The sequence below is a fragment of the Phyllostomus hastatus genome, unplaced genomic scaffold (assembly GCF_019186645.2).
Source record: "Phyllostomus hastatus isolate PE091 unplaced genomic scaffold, TTU_PhHast_1.1 phas_contig_58, whole genome shotgun sequence".
Taxonomy (NCBI): domain Eukaryota; kingdom Metazoa; phylum Chordata; class Mammalia; order Chiroptera; family Phyllostomidae; genus Phyllostomus; species Phyllostomus hastatus.
The window spans coordinates 27,210,998-27,227,810 of NW_025333916.1; the positions used below are offsets into that span (position 1 = coordinate 27,210,998).

General features: G+C 34.9%; 1 protein-coding gene across 1 annotated transcript in view; it reads left to right on the plus strand.

Annotated features, from left to right (window-relative positions):
• The window catches only part of TRIM23 (tripartite motif containing 23), a 36,159-nt gene that overhangs the window by 2,396 nt on the left and 16,950 nt on the right, over window positions 1-16,813 (plus strand). Inside the window, exons 2-6 of the mRNA XM_045848290.1 lie at window positions 2,124-2,286; window positions 6,600-6,721; window positions 11,683-11,961; window positions 12,530-12,712; window positions 15,514-15,729. Of these exons, the coding sequence (XP_045704246.1) occupies window positions 2,124-2,286; window positions 6,600-6,721; window positions 11,683-11,961; window positions 12,530-12,712; window positions 15,514-15,729 (963 nt within the window). The remainder of the gene's footprint in view (window positions 1-2,123; window positions 2,287-6,599; window positions 6,722-11,682; window positions 11,962-12,529; window positions 12,713-15,513; window positions 15,730-16,813) is intronic.

Here is a 16,813-nt window from a genome sequence, read left to right on the forward strand (position 1 = left end):
GCTGTACCCTAACTCTTCCTTGCTAGACTACATAGTTTTGCAGTATATGAATGTATTATAGTTTCTTTCCATTCTTAGGTTGATGGGTACTTTGTTTCAAATCTTTTTCTAATGTAAATGGTACTGTAAGGATTAACATATAGATTTTACATGATAAGTTCTTGAAAGTAGAATTGATGAGCTATTCTAACTTTTTATAGTCATTGTCAAATTGCCTTCTAGAGGAGAAGCTGTATCATTCAATAAAACATTTTACAGCAACCAGTAATGTATGCGAGAGATGCTCTCTCACACTTTAATCAGTACAAAGTTATCAACCTTTTTTTTAATTTAAGATTTTATTTATTTATTTTTAAAGAGAGGGGAAGGGATGGAGAATGAGAAGGAGAGAAATATCAATGTGTAGTTGCCTCTCATGCGCCCCCAAGTGGCATGTGTCCTGACTGGGAATCAAATCGATGACCCCTTGGTTCACTCACAGGCCAGCACTCAATCCACTGAGCTGCACCAGCCAGAGCTGTTATCAACTTTTTTTATTGAATCTGGGAAAAAGTATACTGGTGTAGTTTTAATTGCATTTTAAAGTGTTTTGAGTGAAATTGGACATCTTTTCATATATTTAAAGGAAAGACTGTTTTATTTCCTTTTTTGGTGAACATGTGTTACCTTTCAACTTTTTTGAACCATACCGGGATGCAAACCAATGATAAATTATCTATGTATTTACAGTGAAAGATGTTTGCTTGTCAAAGCAAACACATCCAAGTGCGTGGAAGTACGTCCAAAATAATTGTAGTTAAGATTCAAATTTTAGTGGATTAAGTCTGATTTTTACTCTGGGTTTGCTGTTTTTACCTTGTGTATTGTATTTGTTGGGGATGATGGTTGGCCAAACTGGTTAAAATTTTTTTGTTGTACTTTATTTTATAAGCCCATTGGTGTTGGTATTTGGAATACTCTGTTTCTGAGGGCTCTTTGTTCTAACAGTAAAGACAGGTTAGAAAGCCATTAAAGGTATTAATTGGTTGTTAAGATAGACACTCATGGCACATAGGGGCCCCAAGGATACTGTGGTCATTTCAGTTAGACTGAGCTGTGGTAGTCCTGAGAGATTTGGTGTTTAGGAATTTGTTGGTTTATTAATGTAAAAAACAATTCACTGGAAAAGTGTCTATTTAGCTATATCCTCAGCATTGGCAGGAAAAAAGTAGCTAAAACAGTTTGTCATGTTCTGGGAACTGTAAGTTGTTTGATACAGTCGGAGAATACACTCTGAAAGGGGATGGGAATGAAACAGTAGGATAGAGACCAGATTGTAGCAGGTCATGGATGGAAGGCACAGGAGTTTGTGGTACAATTTAACAATTCAGTGTATTTTTCTTAACTAAAATTGTGAAACACTTCAGACATATTAAGAAATAAAAGTACCAAAATCTTTCATTGATATAATATAGTTTGTTGACTAATTATAAAACATAAACTCATGGGTCTAGGAATCAAAATATGCTGATTCTGGCTCCTTTCTTTTGATTGACTGCGTGGCCTTCGGCAAATCATGTATCTGTAATAGACAAAATATTTTCTAACCCAATGGCAATTTATTGATTGAGAACAAGGAATTGAAATTGAAGTCAAAGGTGATTGCTTTCTTGCCTTTACATTATATGATTAACATGTTCTCTATCATTTAGAAGGGTAAATTGTCATCCTTGCACATACTTCAAATTATTTTGTTCAAATTGATGATGTTTTGGAGGTTAATTGCCGAGAAATTGTTTAGTAACCCATGTTTGGGAGAATGATATATTGTTACAGATCAGATATAACTAATCAAGTCATAATTTTTAAAATATAAAGATGATGTTAATTTACAACATTATCTTAGTTCCTAACACTTAACATTTCAAGGAGACTTCAGTCTGATTTAATTTTGGTAGGATCTGTCAGATGAAATGATAAAAGGTGATTTGAAGTTTTACAACCTAGACAATTTTATTTTTTCATGGAGAAATAAAGTAATATAATAAGATTTATTCAATATATTAAATCAGCTTTTTAAAAAACTAAACTGTGTATGCTTTTAAAATCACTTGAAGACCACATGTTCCCTTTCCAAATATTAGGTGCTGGAGTGTGGAGTTTGTGAAGATGTATTCTCTTTGCAAGGAGACAAAGTTCCTCGCCTTCTGCTTTGTGGCCACACAGTCTGTCACGACTGTCTCACCCGCCTGCCTCTTCATGGAAGAGCAATCCGTTGTCCTTTTGATCGACAAGTAACAGATCTAGGTAGGAAAATATATGTATATGTTGAGGGTTTGAAATTGTTCATGGAATATACATGTCATAGAAATAAATTTCTTTCTACTTGATATTTAAAATTATATAACTCCAAGAAGGATTCAGTTTCTATTAAGGCCAGTAGTCTTGTAAGTATAAACTAGCTCACTCTTAGGTACTAATTTTATTTCATCTTCTAAGATGTTTATATTAAATACTTACTTATATTTGAAGAGTTTTAAGATACCCTGAGAGAAACATGCTAACCTTATTCAAAAAAATAAGAAAATTCATTTGCCTGAAGCCATTGATACAATAAAAGCATCTCCTTAATAAATTAATAGGGCAATAATGAAAATACAATTAAGTAATTTGAGTGTCAGTATGTTTTTATTTCCTGGTATCAGAAACAAAAGTGTTTTTAGCTTGTGATGACTACTTGTTTTCTGTTTATATAAATTTAAAGGTCTTGGTTTTTCTTTTTAGTTTCATGCATACTTTTAAAACTTTGCTGTATATATTTCAAAATGAATTATTACTATGAGATGCCAGATTTGGAAATAATAACATTAACATTTTAACAGTTATTTTATAAACATAAGGTCCATAAGTGTACTCTTGATATCAGAATTTTCTTCAAAATAAATAAATTTGTCACTTTATTTCAGGTCTTCAGTAGCAGTGTTTTAAGGCTGTCGTACCTTATGTAAAGTGGAACACATTCAAAATAATTTATCTTCCAAAAGAGAAAGCAAGAATACCCATAGAATACGTAGATTTTTAGACTGGAAAGCTTTAAAATGCTAAGAAACATGATTACAAATGTTTTCTTTAGGGAATGAATAGGTTTCTTAAGGTTTTAGTAATCTTTGATTTAAATAAATATGTGGTATGTCCATTTGCCAGAAAATTAATATAGGACAGTGTTCGTTAGCATCATTATTATAAATAACATTAACTTACTATTATCCAAAAAATAATAGGGGCAAAGGGGGAGGTATTTGTATTTCAACATTCTTTTATTTGACCTTTTATTCTGTACGATACATATTTATCATACCATATTTATAGAAAACTATCTAGAAATATTTATTTAGAAATATACATTTTAGTCCTGGCTGGTGTAGCTCAGTGAATTGAGCGCAGGCTGCGAACCAAAGCATCACAGGTTCGATTCCCAGCCAGGGCACATGCCTGGGTTGCAGGCCATGGCCCCCAGCAACCACACATTGATGTTTCTCTCTCTCTCTCTCTCTCTCTCCCTCCCTCCCTCCCTCCCTCTCCCCCCACCTTCCCTCTCTAAAAACAAATAAACAAAATCTTAAAAAAAAAAATAAATATACATTTTAGAAATAATGTTTTGTAAATGGAAGGTGGACCCTTCTACCTTTTTGAGGGTACCGTACCTTCCTTATATAAATACTACAGTGTGGGTTGTTATCCCCCTCACTGTTTAACTAAACTAGAAATTTGTGACAAAGAATTTTAGTTACAAATTTATAGCCAAAAATTTAGTTATAGCCTAGGTTGAAGTTAAACATGATTGCTACCATATCAACATTAGAAAAAATAAACTAGTAACTGTGCCTTAGATATAGATTGTAATTAGTGTAGCTTGTAGGTTAGATTTTTACTGTGATTTTTAGCCTGTGGAATATGTGTTAGTATGGTTTCATGTCATTATTTTAAAAAATCTATTTTTAATTGTACTATAGAAATTATGTATACAATGCAGAATATTTGAAAATCTATAAAAGTATAAAGAAGAAAAAATCATTTGTAATACCTCCTTTAGAGAAGACAATTACTATTAATGTGAATCAAAATTATTCTCTAGTCCAAGAAGAATATTAGTAGTTATTTGTGGTAGTTATCAGTGCATTTCAGCAATATTTCTGGTTCTTCTCTTCCATCCACATGGTAAAGTTATACTTCCCTACTCTCTTATAGTTAGGTATGGCTGTGCGATTTCCTTTTAACCAGTGAAATATGAATGGGATGAAGTGCAAACTTCCAGACAGAGCTGTTAAGAAAGGATTTATGAGCCCTGGCTGGTGTAGCTTAGTGGATTGAACGCTGGCTGCGAACCAAAGCATCACAGGTTCGATTCTCAGGGCACATGCCTGGGTTGCAGGCCCCAGTGAGGGCCATGTGAGAGGCAAACACACATTGATGTTTCTCTCTCTCTCTTTCTCCCTCCCTTCCTTCCCCTCTCTAAAAAAATAAATAAGTAAAATCTTAAAAAAAAAAAGAAAAGAAAGGCTTTATGATGGTTTACAGTGAATTCTTCTTCCTCCTACATGAGGTGGCCCAGGTGGTTAGAGGCTTAGTGCTCCATGTCCCTGGTCATGGGCAGTAGGAAACACAACCTTTCTTGTCTTCCCCAACCCAATATGCTGCATGAACAAAAAGTAAATCTTTGTTTTGTTTAAACCATTGAGATTCTAGAGTTATTTTGACAGTTACAGAAATATTAGTGACATACTACATACTGCTAGGAGTTTATGTCTTTATGTTCATTATATAGTGACAATATTTGGAAAATTATCAGTATATATTTAAGTAAAGGACTCTCTTATTATACTTCTTAACCCTTACATATAAAGTAGATACAGCTCAGCTTGTTATAGAACATGTGTGAAAAACTGAAGTGATTAAGGAGAAAGCCTTGTTGTGTGACATAGTTGAGGGCGAAATGCTGCATCAGCTACATAGAGGTTCTTGGGAAAGGAGATTGTGAAAGTCAGAGGACGCTGAAGATATTTAACCTAATTTGAATTTTTTTTTTGAGAATCACAAGAAATGGTTTCTTTTGTTTTCTTTCTCTTCCTTTCCCTCCCTTCCCTTCCCTTCTCCTTTTCCTTGCTTTTTTTCTGTCTCTCTAGATAGGCCAACAGGAAGAGGAGTCTTGTAGCTGGTGACCCCATCATTCTTTCATGTATGCATTTATTAAGTGAATATATATATTAGGTGGCAGTTATGTGTCAGGTAGTAGCTGCTGCATAAAAGCTCACCATAACATTCCCTGGCTGGTGTGGCTCAGTGAATTGAGTGCTGGCCTGCTAACCAAAGGGTCACGGGTTCGATTCCCAGTCAGGGTACAAGCCTGGGTCGTTTGCCAGATCCCCAGTACTGGGTACATGAGAGGCAACTGGACATTGATGTTTCTTTCCCTCTCTTTCTTCTTTCCTCCCCCTTTCTAAAAATAAATAAATAAAATCTTAAAGAAAAAAAAGCTTACCGTAAGAAATATGACAGACTGCTGCAGGATCTGGTTTTTATTTATAGGGTCAAGGAGAGAGAGAGAGACAGACACACAGACAGACATGGCGATGGTGAGAAAAAGGGAGGGAGGGAGATTGAGAGAATGAGAATGTGATTGCATGCATATAGGCTTATTCACCTGGCCTTTTATTGCCAGTTCTGGGGAACAGAAGCATTGTTCCTTATTCAAATGTGCCTAGAGTCTTACCTACCTAAAAGGGAGTGTTGTCTTGCTGTAGTGTATCTGTGTGAGGAGTTTATGTAGTTATTGGCTACTGTGGGGTTCTAGGTTAGATGAGGGGTGGAGAAAAGACTATCTTTAGCTGTTCTACTTTCAATTTACTTAGAGATGGAGTTATTTTAGGTTAAGTCCTTTGTACAGAGGTTTTCAAACATAAGTCATAGCTTATTTGTGGTCATGAAATCAATTTAATTGGTTGTGATCTTAATTGATCTTAAAAATAGAAATAGACCTAAAAACATCAGTGTGTTACACACTGTAAGGGTGAACATTGATATGTGAAATTTTTGTTTGTGTTATATATATATGATATATGATCCTGAGTTGTGATGTAAATTTTCAAAGCACTTATTTTAGAATATATAGTAAAAGTTAGTGACAGAATAGGGTATATAAAAGTAAATGATAGAATAGGGTATATAAAATTAAATAATAGAAAAATAATAGAACTTTAAATTATGTTTTTACTTAGAATGCTGAGGAGTTGTTTTTTTTTTAACTTAAAAAATTTTTTTTAAAAAAGGGAGAGAAACATCAGTTGGTTCTACCTATTTATGCATTCATTGGTTGAGTTTTGTATGTGCCCTGGCCAGGAATCAAGCCCACAACCTTGCCAATGCTCTGACCAACTGAACACCCAGCCAGGACCTTGAATATTAACACAATTGTTCTATCATAAAAATAAAATGGGGGATATTTGTGTTTTTAAAATTTAGACTATTAATGGCTAAACTATGACTTAGAAATTACTATTTAGGTATAAGGTAAAATGATTAAGATTGCATTCTGTGTGATTTAGTTTTTATATTTATTCTAGGAGATTCAGGTGTCTGGGGATTGAAAAAAAATTTTGCTTTATTGGAGCTTTTGGAACGACTACAGAATGGACATATTGGTCAGTATGGTGCTGCAGAAGAAGCCATTGGGATATCTGGAGAGGTATTGATTGACCTTGATGAAATATTTGTTATAAGCATGAATTTTTTCTTTTAACTTAAAATATTTGCCATTAAAAGCACAACATTAACTCACTCCAGCAGGTAGGATCCCAAAACACAACTTTTTGTTACATTACAGTTTTTCAGGCAACAATACTCCCAAGAGAACAAAAGTAAAATGGAAACCTGAATTCTCTGTTAATACTATACCCAAACTCTGTTTTTTTGTGTGTATAAACTTGTCTCCTTATCATAATTCCTTTCTATCCCAGAAAGGTCAGAGTAAGAAGATTATGGAAGAGTAAGAATGATATGTAAGCTACATTGAAGCAGAGGCTGCAAAAGTAAACCAGTCAACAGTAAAGCACAAAGAAAGAAAAGGAACTCTCTGAAAGAGGCTGTGTAGTGTAGAAGCAAAATGCCTTAAAGATAGCACTTGCTCCTGAGAGAGTTAATACTGCTAAATATCTTTATGATATTTATGAATACACCTACATATAATTCTCTTTTATTAAGTCATGATTTCTCTATGTAAGTATATCATTCAAATGAATTTCAAACTGAACCACTCTTTTTTTGGTGTGAAATTTTTGCAGCTCTTTCACATGCTCTTTTATCTGTATTTCAAAAGACATTAGAATAATATAGAATAATATCTAATTATTTGTCAGATCTGGAAAACAGAAGACATGACTTTTTTATTTTACATGTACACATTTTCCATAATTGCACATAAAGCAGTTTAAACTTTTTTCATATCCAATATATTAGTAAAACCATACAGGTTTCAGGTGTACAACTCAATACAACGTCATGTGCATATGCATCATGTGCTTGTGGCCCAAAGTAACGTCTCTTTCCGTGCCTGTTTATCTCCCCTTCGCCCACTTCTTCTACCTCCCACGCCCCTTTCCCTCTGGCTTTCACCATACTGTTGTCCATATCTGTGTGTCATTTATGTATTTTTCCTTAATCCCTTCATCTTTTTTCACCCAGATCGCCCAATCCCCCTCCACTCTGTCTGCTGTCGTCTGTCTGTTCTGTGTATCTGTGCTTCTGTTTCTATATTGTTTGTTAAATTATTTGTTCATTAGAGTCCACACTGAAGTGAGATCATGAGGTATTTGTCTTTCTCTGACTGACTGGCTTATTTCACTTAGCCTAATAGTCTTCAGGTCCATCCGTGCTGTTCTAAAAGGTAAGATGTCCTTCTTTTTTTACAGCCAAGTAGTATTCCACTGTGTAAATGCACCACAGCATTTTTTAGCCACTCATCTACTGATGGGTACTTGGGCTGCTTCCAGATCTTGGCGATTGTAAATAACACTGTAGTGAACATAGGGGTGCATATATTTTTTTCAAATTAATGTTACAGGTTTCTTTGGATGTATTCCTAAAAGTGGAATTGCTGAGGTAACTTCATACTGCTTTCCATTGTGGCTGCTCCAATTTGCATTCCTACCGGCAGTGCAGGAGGGTTCTGTTTCTCCACATCTATACCATCACTTGGTGTTTGTTGATTGCCGATTGCCATTCTGATAGGTGTGAGGTGATATCTCATTGTGGTTTTAATTTACATTTTTCTGATGATTAGTGTATTGAGCATCTTTTCTTGTGTCTATTGGCCCTCTGTCCTCTTTGGAGAAGTGTCTATTCTGGTCCTTTGTCCATTTTTTAATTGGGTTGTTTGTCTTACTGTGTAGTATGTGTAAGTTCTTTATATATTTTGGAAATTAACCCATTATCAGATTATCATTGGCTAATATGTTGTCCCATTTAGCAGGTTGCCTTTTCATTTTGTTGATGGTTTCTTTTGCTGTGCAAAAGCTTTTTAGTTTGACATAATCCCATTTGTTTATTTTTTTCTTTATTTCCCTTGCCCAGCGGTATATCAGCAAAAATATTACTATGAGAGATGTCTGAGATTTTACTGCTTATGTTTTCTTAAAGGATTTTTATGGTTTCACAACTTAACATTTAAGTCTTTTATCTATTTTAAGTTTGTTCTTGTGTATGATATAAGTTGGTGGTTTAGTTTCATTTTTCCATGCATCTGTCCAATTTTCCCAACACCATGTATTGAAGAGACTGTCTTTACTCCGTTGTCTGTTCTTCCTCTTTTGTCAATATTAATTGCTGAGGCATTGGGATCTTTTGTAGTTTCATATGAATTTTTGGAATATTCTAGATCTGTGAAATAAGCCATTGGTATTTTAGTAGGAATTGTGTTGAATCTATAGATTGCTTTGGGAAGTGTGGGCATTTTAATTATGTTAATTTTTCCTATTCATAAACATGGTATGTGCTTCCACTTACTTGTATCTTCCTCAGTTTCTTCAGTATGATATGATTTCCAAGTACAGGTCTTTATCTCCTCAGTTAAATTTATTTCTAGACTAGGTACTTATTTTTCTGCAATAGTAAATGGGATTGTTTTCTTAATTTCTCTTTCTGACAGTTCATTATTGGTGTATAAAAATGCCACCTATATTTGAATATTAATTTCGTATACTGCAGCTTTACCAAATTCATTTATCAGTTCTAGTAATTTTTTTTTTGGTGCAGTCTTTAGGGTTTTCTATATATGGTGTGTTATCTGTGAATGATGACAGATACTTGTCTGATCACTGTTGCATAAGAGTGGTAAAGTGGACATCCATGTCTTGTTCCTGATCTTAGCGGAAATGCTTTTAGTTTGTGCCCATTGAGTATGATGTTGGCTGTATGTTTGTCATATATGACCTTTATTATGTTGAGGTAAGATCCCTCTGTTCCCACTTTGCTGAGAGTTTTTATCATTAATGGGTGCTGGGTTTTATCAAATGCTTTTTCTGCGTCTGTTGGTATGACCATGTGATTTTTGTTTATGTGGTGAATCATACATATTGATTTGTGAATATTGTACCAAACTTGCATCCCTGGGGTAAATCACACTTTACCATGGTTTATGATATTTTCAATGTATTGCTGGATCCAGTTTGCTAATATTTTGTTGAGGATTTCAGCATCTATGTTCATCAAGGATATTGGCCTGTAATTTTGTTTTGTTTGTAGTATCTTTATCTGGTTTTGGAATTAAGACAATGCTGGCCTCATAAAATGAGGTTGGAAGTCTTGAATATTTTTGGAATAGTTTAAAAAAGAGAGGTGTTCTTATTTGAATGTGTGGTAAAATTTGCCTGTAAAGTCATCTGACTCAGGACTTTTTCTGGGAATCTCTGATTACTGCTTTGATTTCATTACTTGATTTCATTGGTCTATTCAGATCTTATTTTTCTGATTCAGTTTTGCAAGATTGCATGTGTCTAGGAGTTTGTCCATTATGCCCAGGTTTTCCATTGTCAGCATAGAGTTCATAGTATTTTCTTACATTCCTTAGCATTTCTGTGGTGTCAGTTGTTACTTCTCTTTCATTTCTGATTTTATTTACAATATTTGGGTCCTCTCTCTCTTTTTCTTGATGAGTCTGGTTAAAGGTTTGTCAGCCTTGTTTATCTTTTCAAAGGTCCAACTGTTTGTTTCATTGATCTTTTATATATATATAAAATACATATATGATCATATATTACATTATGTATGTGTAATATATATATGTCTATGTTATCTTTTCCTCTCTAATCTTTATGATTTCCTTCCTTCTACTTTCTCTGCGCTTTGTTTTTTGTTCTTTTTCTAGTTCTTTTAGGTGTAGGATTAGATCATTTATTTGAGATTTTACTTCTTAAGGTAGGCCCGTGATGCTATGAATTTTCCTCTCAGGACTGCTTTCACTCTGTCCCACAGATTTGTTCATTTTCATCTGTTTCCAGGTAGCTTTTGATTTCTTTTTTGACCTCATTGTTAACCCATGGGTTCATTTTTTATTTAATGTAATATTGTTATCTTTGATGTATTTCCTAATTTTTTTTCTGGAAAATTTTATACCAGATCTCTGTGTTTCAAATTATGGCCTTTTATTATTCAGTGAAAATATCCAGAGCATTCTTGATTATCTGACCTGTAAAATTTTTAAACTTGAAGCTTTTAATAATTTATGAACATTAGAAATAATATGTAAAAGCTTATATATAATGAAGATTTTATTTACTTATTTGCTGGTTAAATCAGTGGCTTTTAACCAGAATTGTGCAATAGACTCACCTGTCAAGCTTTAGAAAAAAGTACACAAGCTCTCACTTCATCTATAACCTATTAAAATAAGTACTTTTCAGGTTAGATTCTTGGTGCCATGGTTTTAAAAGCTTCATTGATGCTTTGATGCACACTCCTTGCTATCTCAATAGCATTTGTGCTTTTCTTCTTTCTATACATCATCATGACACATAATATTTACAGCAGTGGGTATGTGTAATATTTAATGTCAATGTTTTTAGTCTTAAAAATGACTTCTAACCTCTATTCAGTTTTTTATGTGTAAAGTAAGGGGATTTTGTGGAAGTTATCTTTACTCTGACTGAATCTATGAGAATAGTTTTATTTTTGGCCTCAAATTCATAGCATGGATTGATAATCAATTTTGGCAGTAGCTTCTCACCTATAGAAATTAATATTTTCCCAGATGAGTAGTGAATGACCTATGTATTTAAGTACCCAAATATTTTTCTTTAAAAATTTTTTTAAAATATTTATTTATTTTTAGAGAGAGGGGAAAGGAGGGAGAGGGAGGGTGAGAAACATCGATGTGAGAGATACATTGATCAGTTGCCTCTTGCATGTCCCCAACTGGAAACCTGGCCCAAAACCCAGCCATGTGTCCTGACTAGGAATTGAACTGGTAACCTTTTGGTTCACAGGCTGGCACTCGATTCACTGAGCCACACCAGCCAGGGCACCCATGTATTTTCATATAAAAAGGCTAATTAGTTAAAAAAAAGAACATAAGCTTTAATGTTTCAAAATTTATCACATTACTTATAGCAATTGGAGTTCAGTTTTAAGACATTAAATGTTTTTGTTTATCAGAGCATCATTCGTTGTGATGAAGATGAAGCTCATGTTGCATCGGTATATTGCACTGTATGTGCAACTCACTTGTGCTCAGAGTGTTCGCAAGTTACTCATTCTACAAAGACATTAGCAAAACACAGGCGAGTGCCTCTTGCTGATAAACCTCATGAGAAAACCATGTGCTCTCAGCATCAGGTGCATGCCATTGAGTTTGTTTGTTTGGAAGAAGGCTGTCAAACTAGCCCACTTATGTGCTGTGTCTGCAAAGAATATGGAAAACACCAAGGCCACAAGGTATGAACATTATTAAATTGGATGACTACCTAATTTGCTAGCCCAACATTTGTTTTCACTGACTTGGTTCTGTATGCTAAAAGTAGGGATTGAAGAAGAGTTAAATGATGAACAAGTTGAACTTGGTAGACTGAAAAGAAACAACAGATTTAATTTCTGGAAAACAACAGTTTCAGCAGAGAGGCCTCATGATTCTTTAAAGAAAAATAGCCTTCCAGCAGGAAACAGAAGATCTCTTCTTCATGAGCATGTTTTCATAATGCCCTGGTTGTGTTGATAATACTTATGTCCATTTATGAACTATTGCTTGTGATAAAATTGTAGAGAGTCTCTTAGGTTCTTGTTTAGTAATAAATGGATTTATAAATTTTAAATCGTTTCTTTGCAAGATGAATAGTTACTGGGTGAGAGCAAATTAGTGTTTTGTACCCTGTGCTTTTTATAAATGTGTTATGAAAGCCTCTTGTAGCTGATGCTTTTTTTATTAATAGGAATGATTTAAGTAGTTTTTTTATATCATTAGTCAAATAATAAGAGTTCCTTTCTATAATTATGTTACATTTTATAGCATTCAGTATTGGAACCAGAAGCTAACCAGATCCGAGCATCAATTTTAGATATGGCTCATTGCATACGGACCTTCACTGAGGAAATCTCAGATTATTCCAGAAAGTTAGTTGGAATCGTTCAACACATTGAAGGAGGAGAACAAATAGTAGAAGATGGACTTGGAATGGCCCACACAGAACATGTATGAATTTTTAAATTTTTTCTTTACCTTTTTACCCCTTTTCTTTCTTACCTTTCATCTTCTAGTATTTATTGAGCAATTATACTGCACTAATCACTGGAAAGAATTTTTATACAAAGTCTTTGTCTTTGTGGAACTTACAATCTGTCATGGAGAGAGAGTGTTGAGTATGGTAACTTTATTTTGCGGGAGGGAAGTACAGGATGCTTTGACAATGCATAGGAGGGGCAATAATTTAGGTACATCAGGGAAGACTTCCCAGAAGATGTAATGTCTAAACCGAGATTTGAAGGGATTTAGTTTGGGAGATGTGTAGAGTGGGGAGTGAGTTGTTCCAGAGAGGGAAGCATGTGTTAAAATGTGTGAAAGCGTGAATTATACATATTGTAGAAACTTAACTGAGTTCACTATGGTTGAAGCTTTGAGTATTGGGTAGGGCATGACAAGAAAAGAGGTTGGAGAAGTAAGGGCCAGTCATTCAGGGTCTTATTAGCCGTTTTAAAAGAGTTTGGATTTTATCTTAAGGGAAGTGATGAGCCATTGAAGAATTGGCTTAAGAATAACATAGTCAGGTTTTCATTAAGAAAGGTTGCTTTTCAATGTAGAAAATGAATAGGAGTAGCAACAAGATTGGAAGCAGGAATACCTATTAGCAGTTGCTGGAATTATCCAGTTGAGAGATATTTATGGCCAATATTCTACTACTAGAGTAGTGAGAATGGAGAGAAGTAGATGGATTTGAGATTGTAAAGAAGTAGAATAGGTAGGTCTTAGAGACTGATTAGTAATATTGATTGGACAGCTAACGTGTAGGGTCAGGCAAGATGCCTAGATTTCTACTATGCCCAACTGGGTGGATGGTGATATCATGCACTAATGACAGAGGAGGAAGAGTTTTTGGAGGGGATAATGGTACCAAAGTGATGTTTAATTTGGATGTTGAAGTGTTATTTCTGTGAGATAATCAAGAGGAAATATCCTTCAGTGAATTGAAGAGTGAGTGAGTGTGTCTCATTTTTAAGTTTGGCTATGAAGAGGAGGAAAAAACTAAGGTGGTAGTTATAGTTGCTTTTTAAAATTGAACTGTAGCCCTGGCTGGTGTGGCTCAGTATATTGAGCACTGGCCTGTGAACCAAAGGGTCACTGGTTTGATTCCCAGTCAGGGCACATGTGTGGGTTGCAGGCTGGGTACCCGGTGGGGGATGCGTGAGAAGCAATCACACGTTGATGTTTCTTTCCCTCTCCTTCTACCTCCCTTCCCCTCTGTCTAAAAATAAATAAAATCTTTTTTAAAAAAACTGAATTGTAGAGAAAAGGATCTTTTCAGCTGGGAATATAAAATACAAGGACAGACAAAATGTAATGTTTTTTTGGTTAACCAAAAAAATTTAAAGCTAAGTCATTGGTGAATAATGCTAGAACTGCTTTGTCAAATATAGTAGTCATGTAGTTATTTAAGTTTAAATCATTTAAAACTTAAATGAAATAGAAAATTTAAAATTTAGTTTTTCAGTTTCACTAGCTGTATTTCAAGTATGTGTAGCTAGTACCTGCCATATTGGACTGCACAGACATAGGACATGTCCATTATCAGAGAAAGTTCTATTGGATATTGTTGTGCTAGAGTGGAAATATTTTATTCATTCTTTTAGCAAATATTTATTGAACACATGCCAAGTGCTAGACACTCTTCAAGCTGAGGAGACACCACTGTGCAAGTCAAAAAACTCTCTTTTGCAGAGTTTACATTCTAATATGGGGAGAGAGACAATAAATAAGTAAAATACTTATGGCAGAAGTAAGGTGCTTTGGAGAAAAACAAGGGAAAGGGGGAATGCACTTTTATATGGTGTATTCAGGGACACATTCCCTGAGAAGGTGACACTGAGCAAATACCTAAGGAGATGAGAGAGGGAGTCATGCCAATGTTTGGGGGAAATGCATTCCAGGCAAAGGGAAAAGCAAGTGGAAAGGGCCCTGAAGTTGGAATGTGCGTGATGTGTGCTTAAGAAACTGTGAGGAGACGAAGTGTAGCTAGAATAGAATTATTGAGGGGTCATAGAAGGAGTTGAGGTCACAAAGGGCCTTATAGGTACTTGTTATTTCTGCCATGAATGTTCTTTCCAAAGATGCTCATGTGGTTCCTTCCTTACCTCCTTCAGGTCCTTGCTCAGAGGTCCTTTTCTCAGGGAGTGTGTCTTTGAACACTGCATATAAAAGACTTTGGCATTCACTTTGAGTGGAATGAAGAGTTTTGAGCAGAAGAATAATTACCTTTCTGACTTACCATTTTAAAAAGATCATTCTGGCTGCTTGATAGAGAATGCACTGTAGGGGGCAGGGTTAGATCTGGTGAGACCAGTTAGAAGACTATTACAATAATCAGGTGAGAAATGATAATGGCTTGGGTCAGGTTGATAGAGGAGGAGGTGATGAGGCATAATTAGGTTCTGTATATATTCTGAATTCTACAGAATTTGCTGAGGAACTAGTTGTGGGATAGGAAAGAAGTATTAAAGATGACTGTAGTTTTTTTGTCTTGAACAACCTAGTGATAGAGTTCCCACTTATTGCGGTGACTAGGTTTCGAGTGGGAGAGAATAGAGATTAGGCATTCCATTTTGCTTGAGATTCATTTCAATAGTTACATATCCAAAGACTCTGGTCTAGGGAAAGATCTAGTGTGGAGATACAAAGTTTAGAATTTTTAAAGATATAGATAGTATTTGAATTTTCTTTATTTTACATATATAATCTTTGTTATGGTTATAGTTGTTTAAAACTTATTTTTATTTTCTTAGGTACCAGGTACTGCAGAGAATGCCCGGTCATGTGTTCGAGCTTATTTTTCTGATCTACATGAAACTCTGTGTCGTCAAGAAGAAATGGCTCTAAGTGTTGTCGATGCCCATGTTCGAGAAAAATTGATTTGGCTCAGGCAACAACAAGAAGATATGACTATTTTGTTGTCCCAGGTTTCAACAGCCTGTCTCCATTGTGAAAAGACTTTGCAGCAGGTAGGGATTTAAACATGGGAAGGACATAGTTTAAGAAGGAGGACTTATAAGGTTAATAGATAATTACCAGAGATACTCACTAATCTATTTTATTACTTTAATAAATATTTTTATGTTTTTGAGGGACCCCCAGAACTGGAATTTATTTATAAAAAATTGTGTACTTGTTCTTACATGTTTAAAATTTAGTCATCTTCAGAGTACTCTCCCATTTGATGCAGTACACTTACTGAGATGTTTTCCCACTGCTCAAAACAGTTTTTGAACTTTTCAGTTTTGATGCCTTTTAGTGCTTCTGCCTTTTTCTTTTGTTTGTTTTACCTCTTCCATATGAGCAAAATGTTTGCCTTTGAGGACTTTTTTCATCTGGGGAAACAAAAAAATTCACTTGGGGTGAGATCGGGTCGATAGGGAGGGCAGAGCAGGGGGTCATACAGGTTTTGGTGAAAAACTGCTGGCCACTCAGTGAGGTGTGGGCAGGTGTGCTTGGAAATCATCCATCATGAAATGGGCAAATGTGTTGAAAGAGTCTTGGTTTTAGCAAAAGCCTTTTGTTACCCAGTTTGCAGATAATGTACTTTTTAAATAAATTATATTTAGGGCTATTCTAACAAAAATGTCAGTCTTACTCATTTCTGTTTTGGGTATGCATAGGGCAATATAAGGCTAATTATTGCCCTAGGAATTCCTGATAAGTTGTAGTCAACCTTATCATTACTGATTATTTTAAAGCTAAACTTTTTACCATTGTGGATTTTTTTTCTCTTAAGTATCTAATTAGACTTATCTCAATGTGGCTAGGCTGTAACTACATCAGTCTTGAGCTGTTGTTTATTCCTTATTACATTGAATTGTAACAATTGATGTGTATGTCATATATTAAGTTGTCGTTGAGTTTCAATTTTATTCTTTTATCTTCTGCTTTGTGATGCTGGGATTGGAACCCTATAAACCACTTGTCTCCTTTGCCAGCTGGCTCCTTGTTAGTTTAGCCTCTGCCAACAGGGACATGAAAGGCACTGGAAGGTGGAGATGGTTTCCTGTAGGTCCATTAGCTTGGGGTCCCTGTGAATGTCATTCCTCA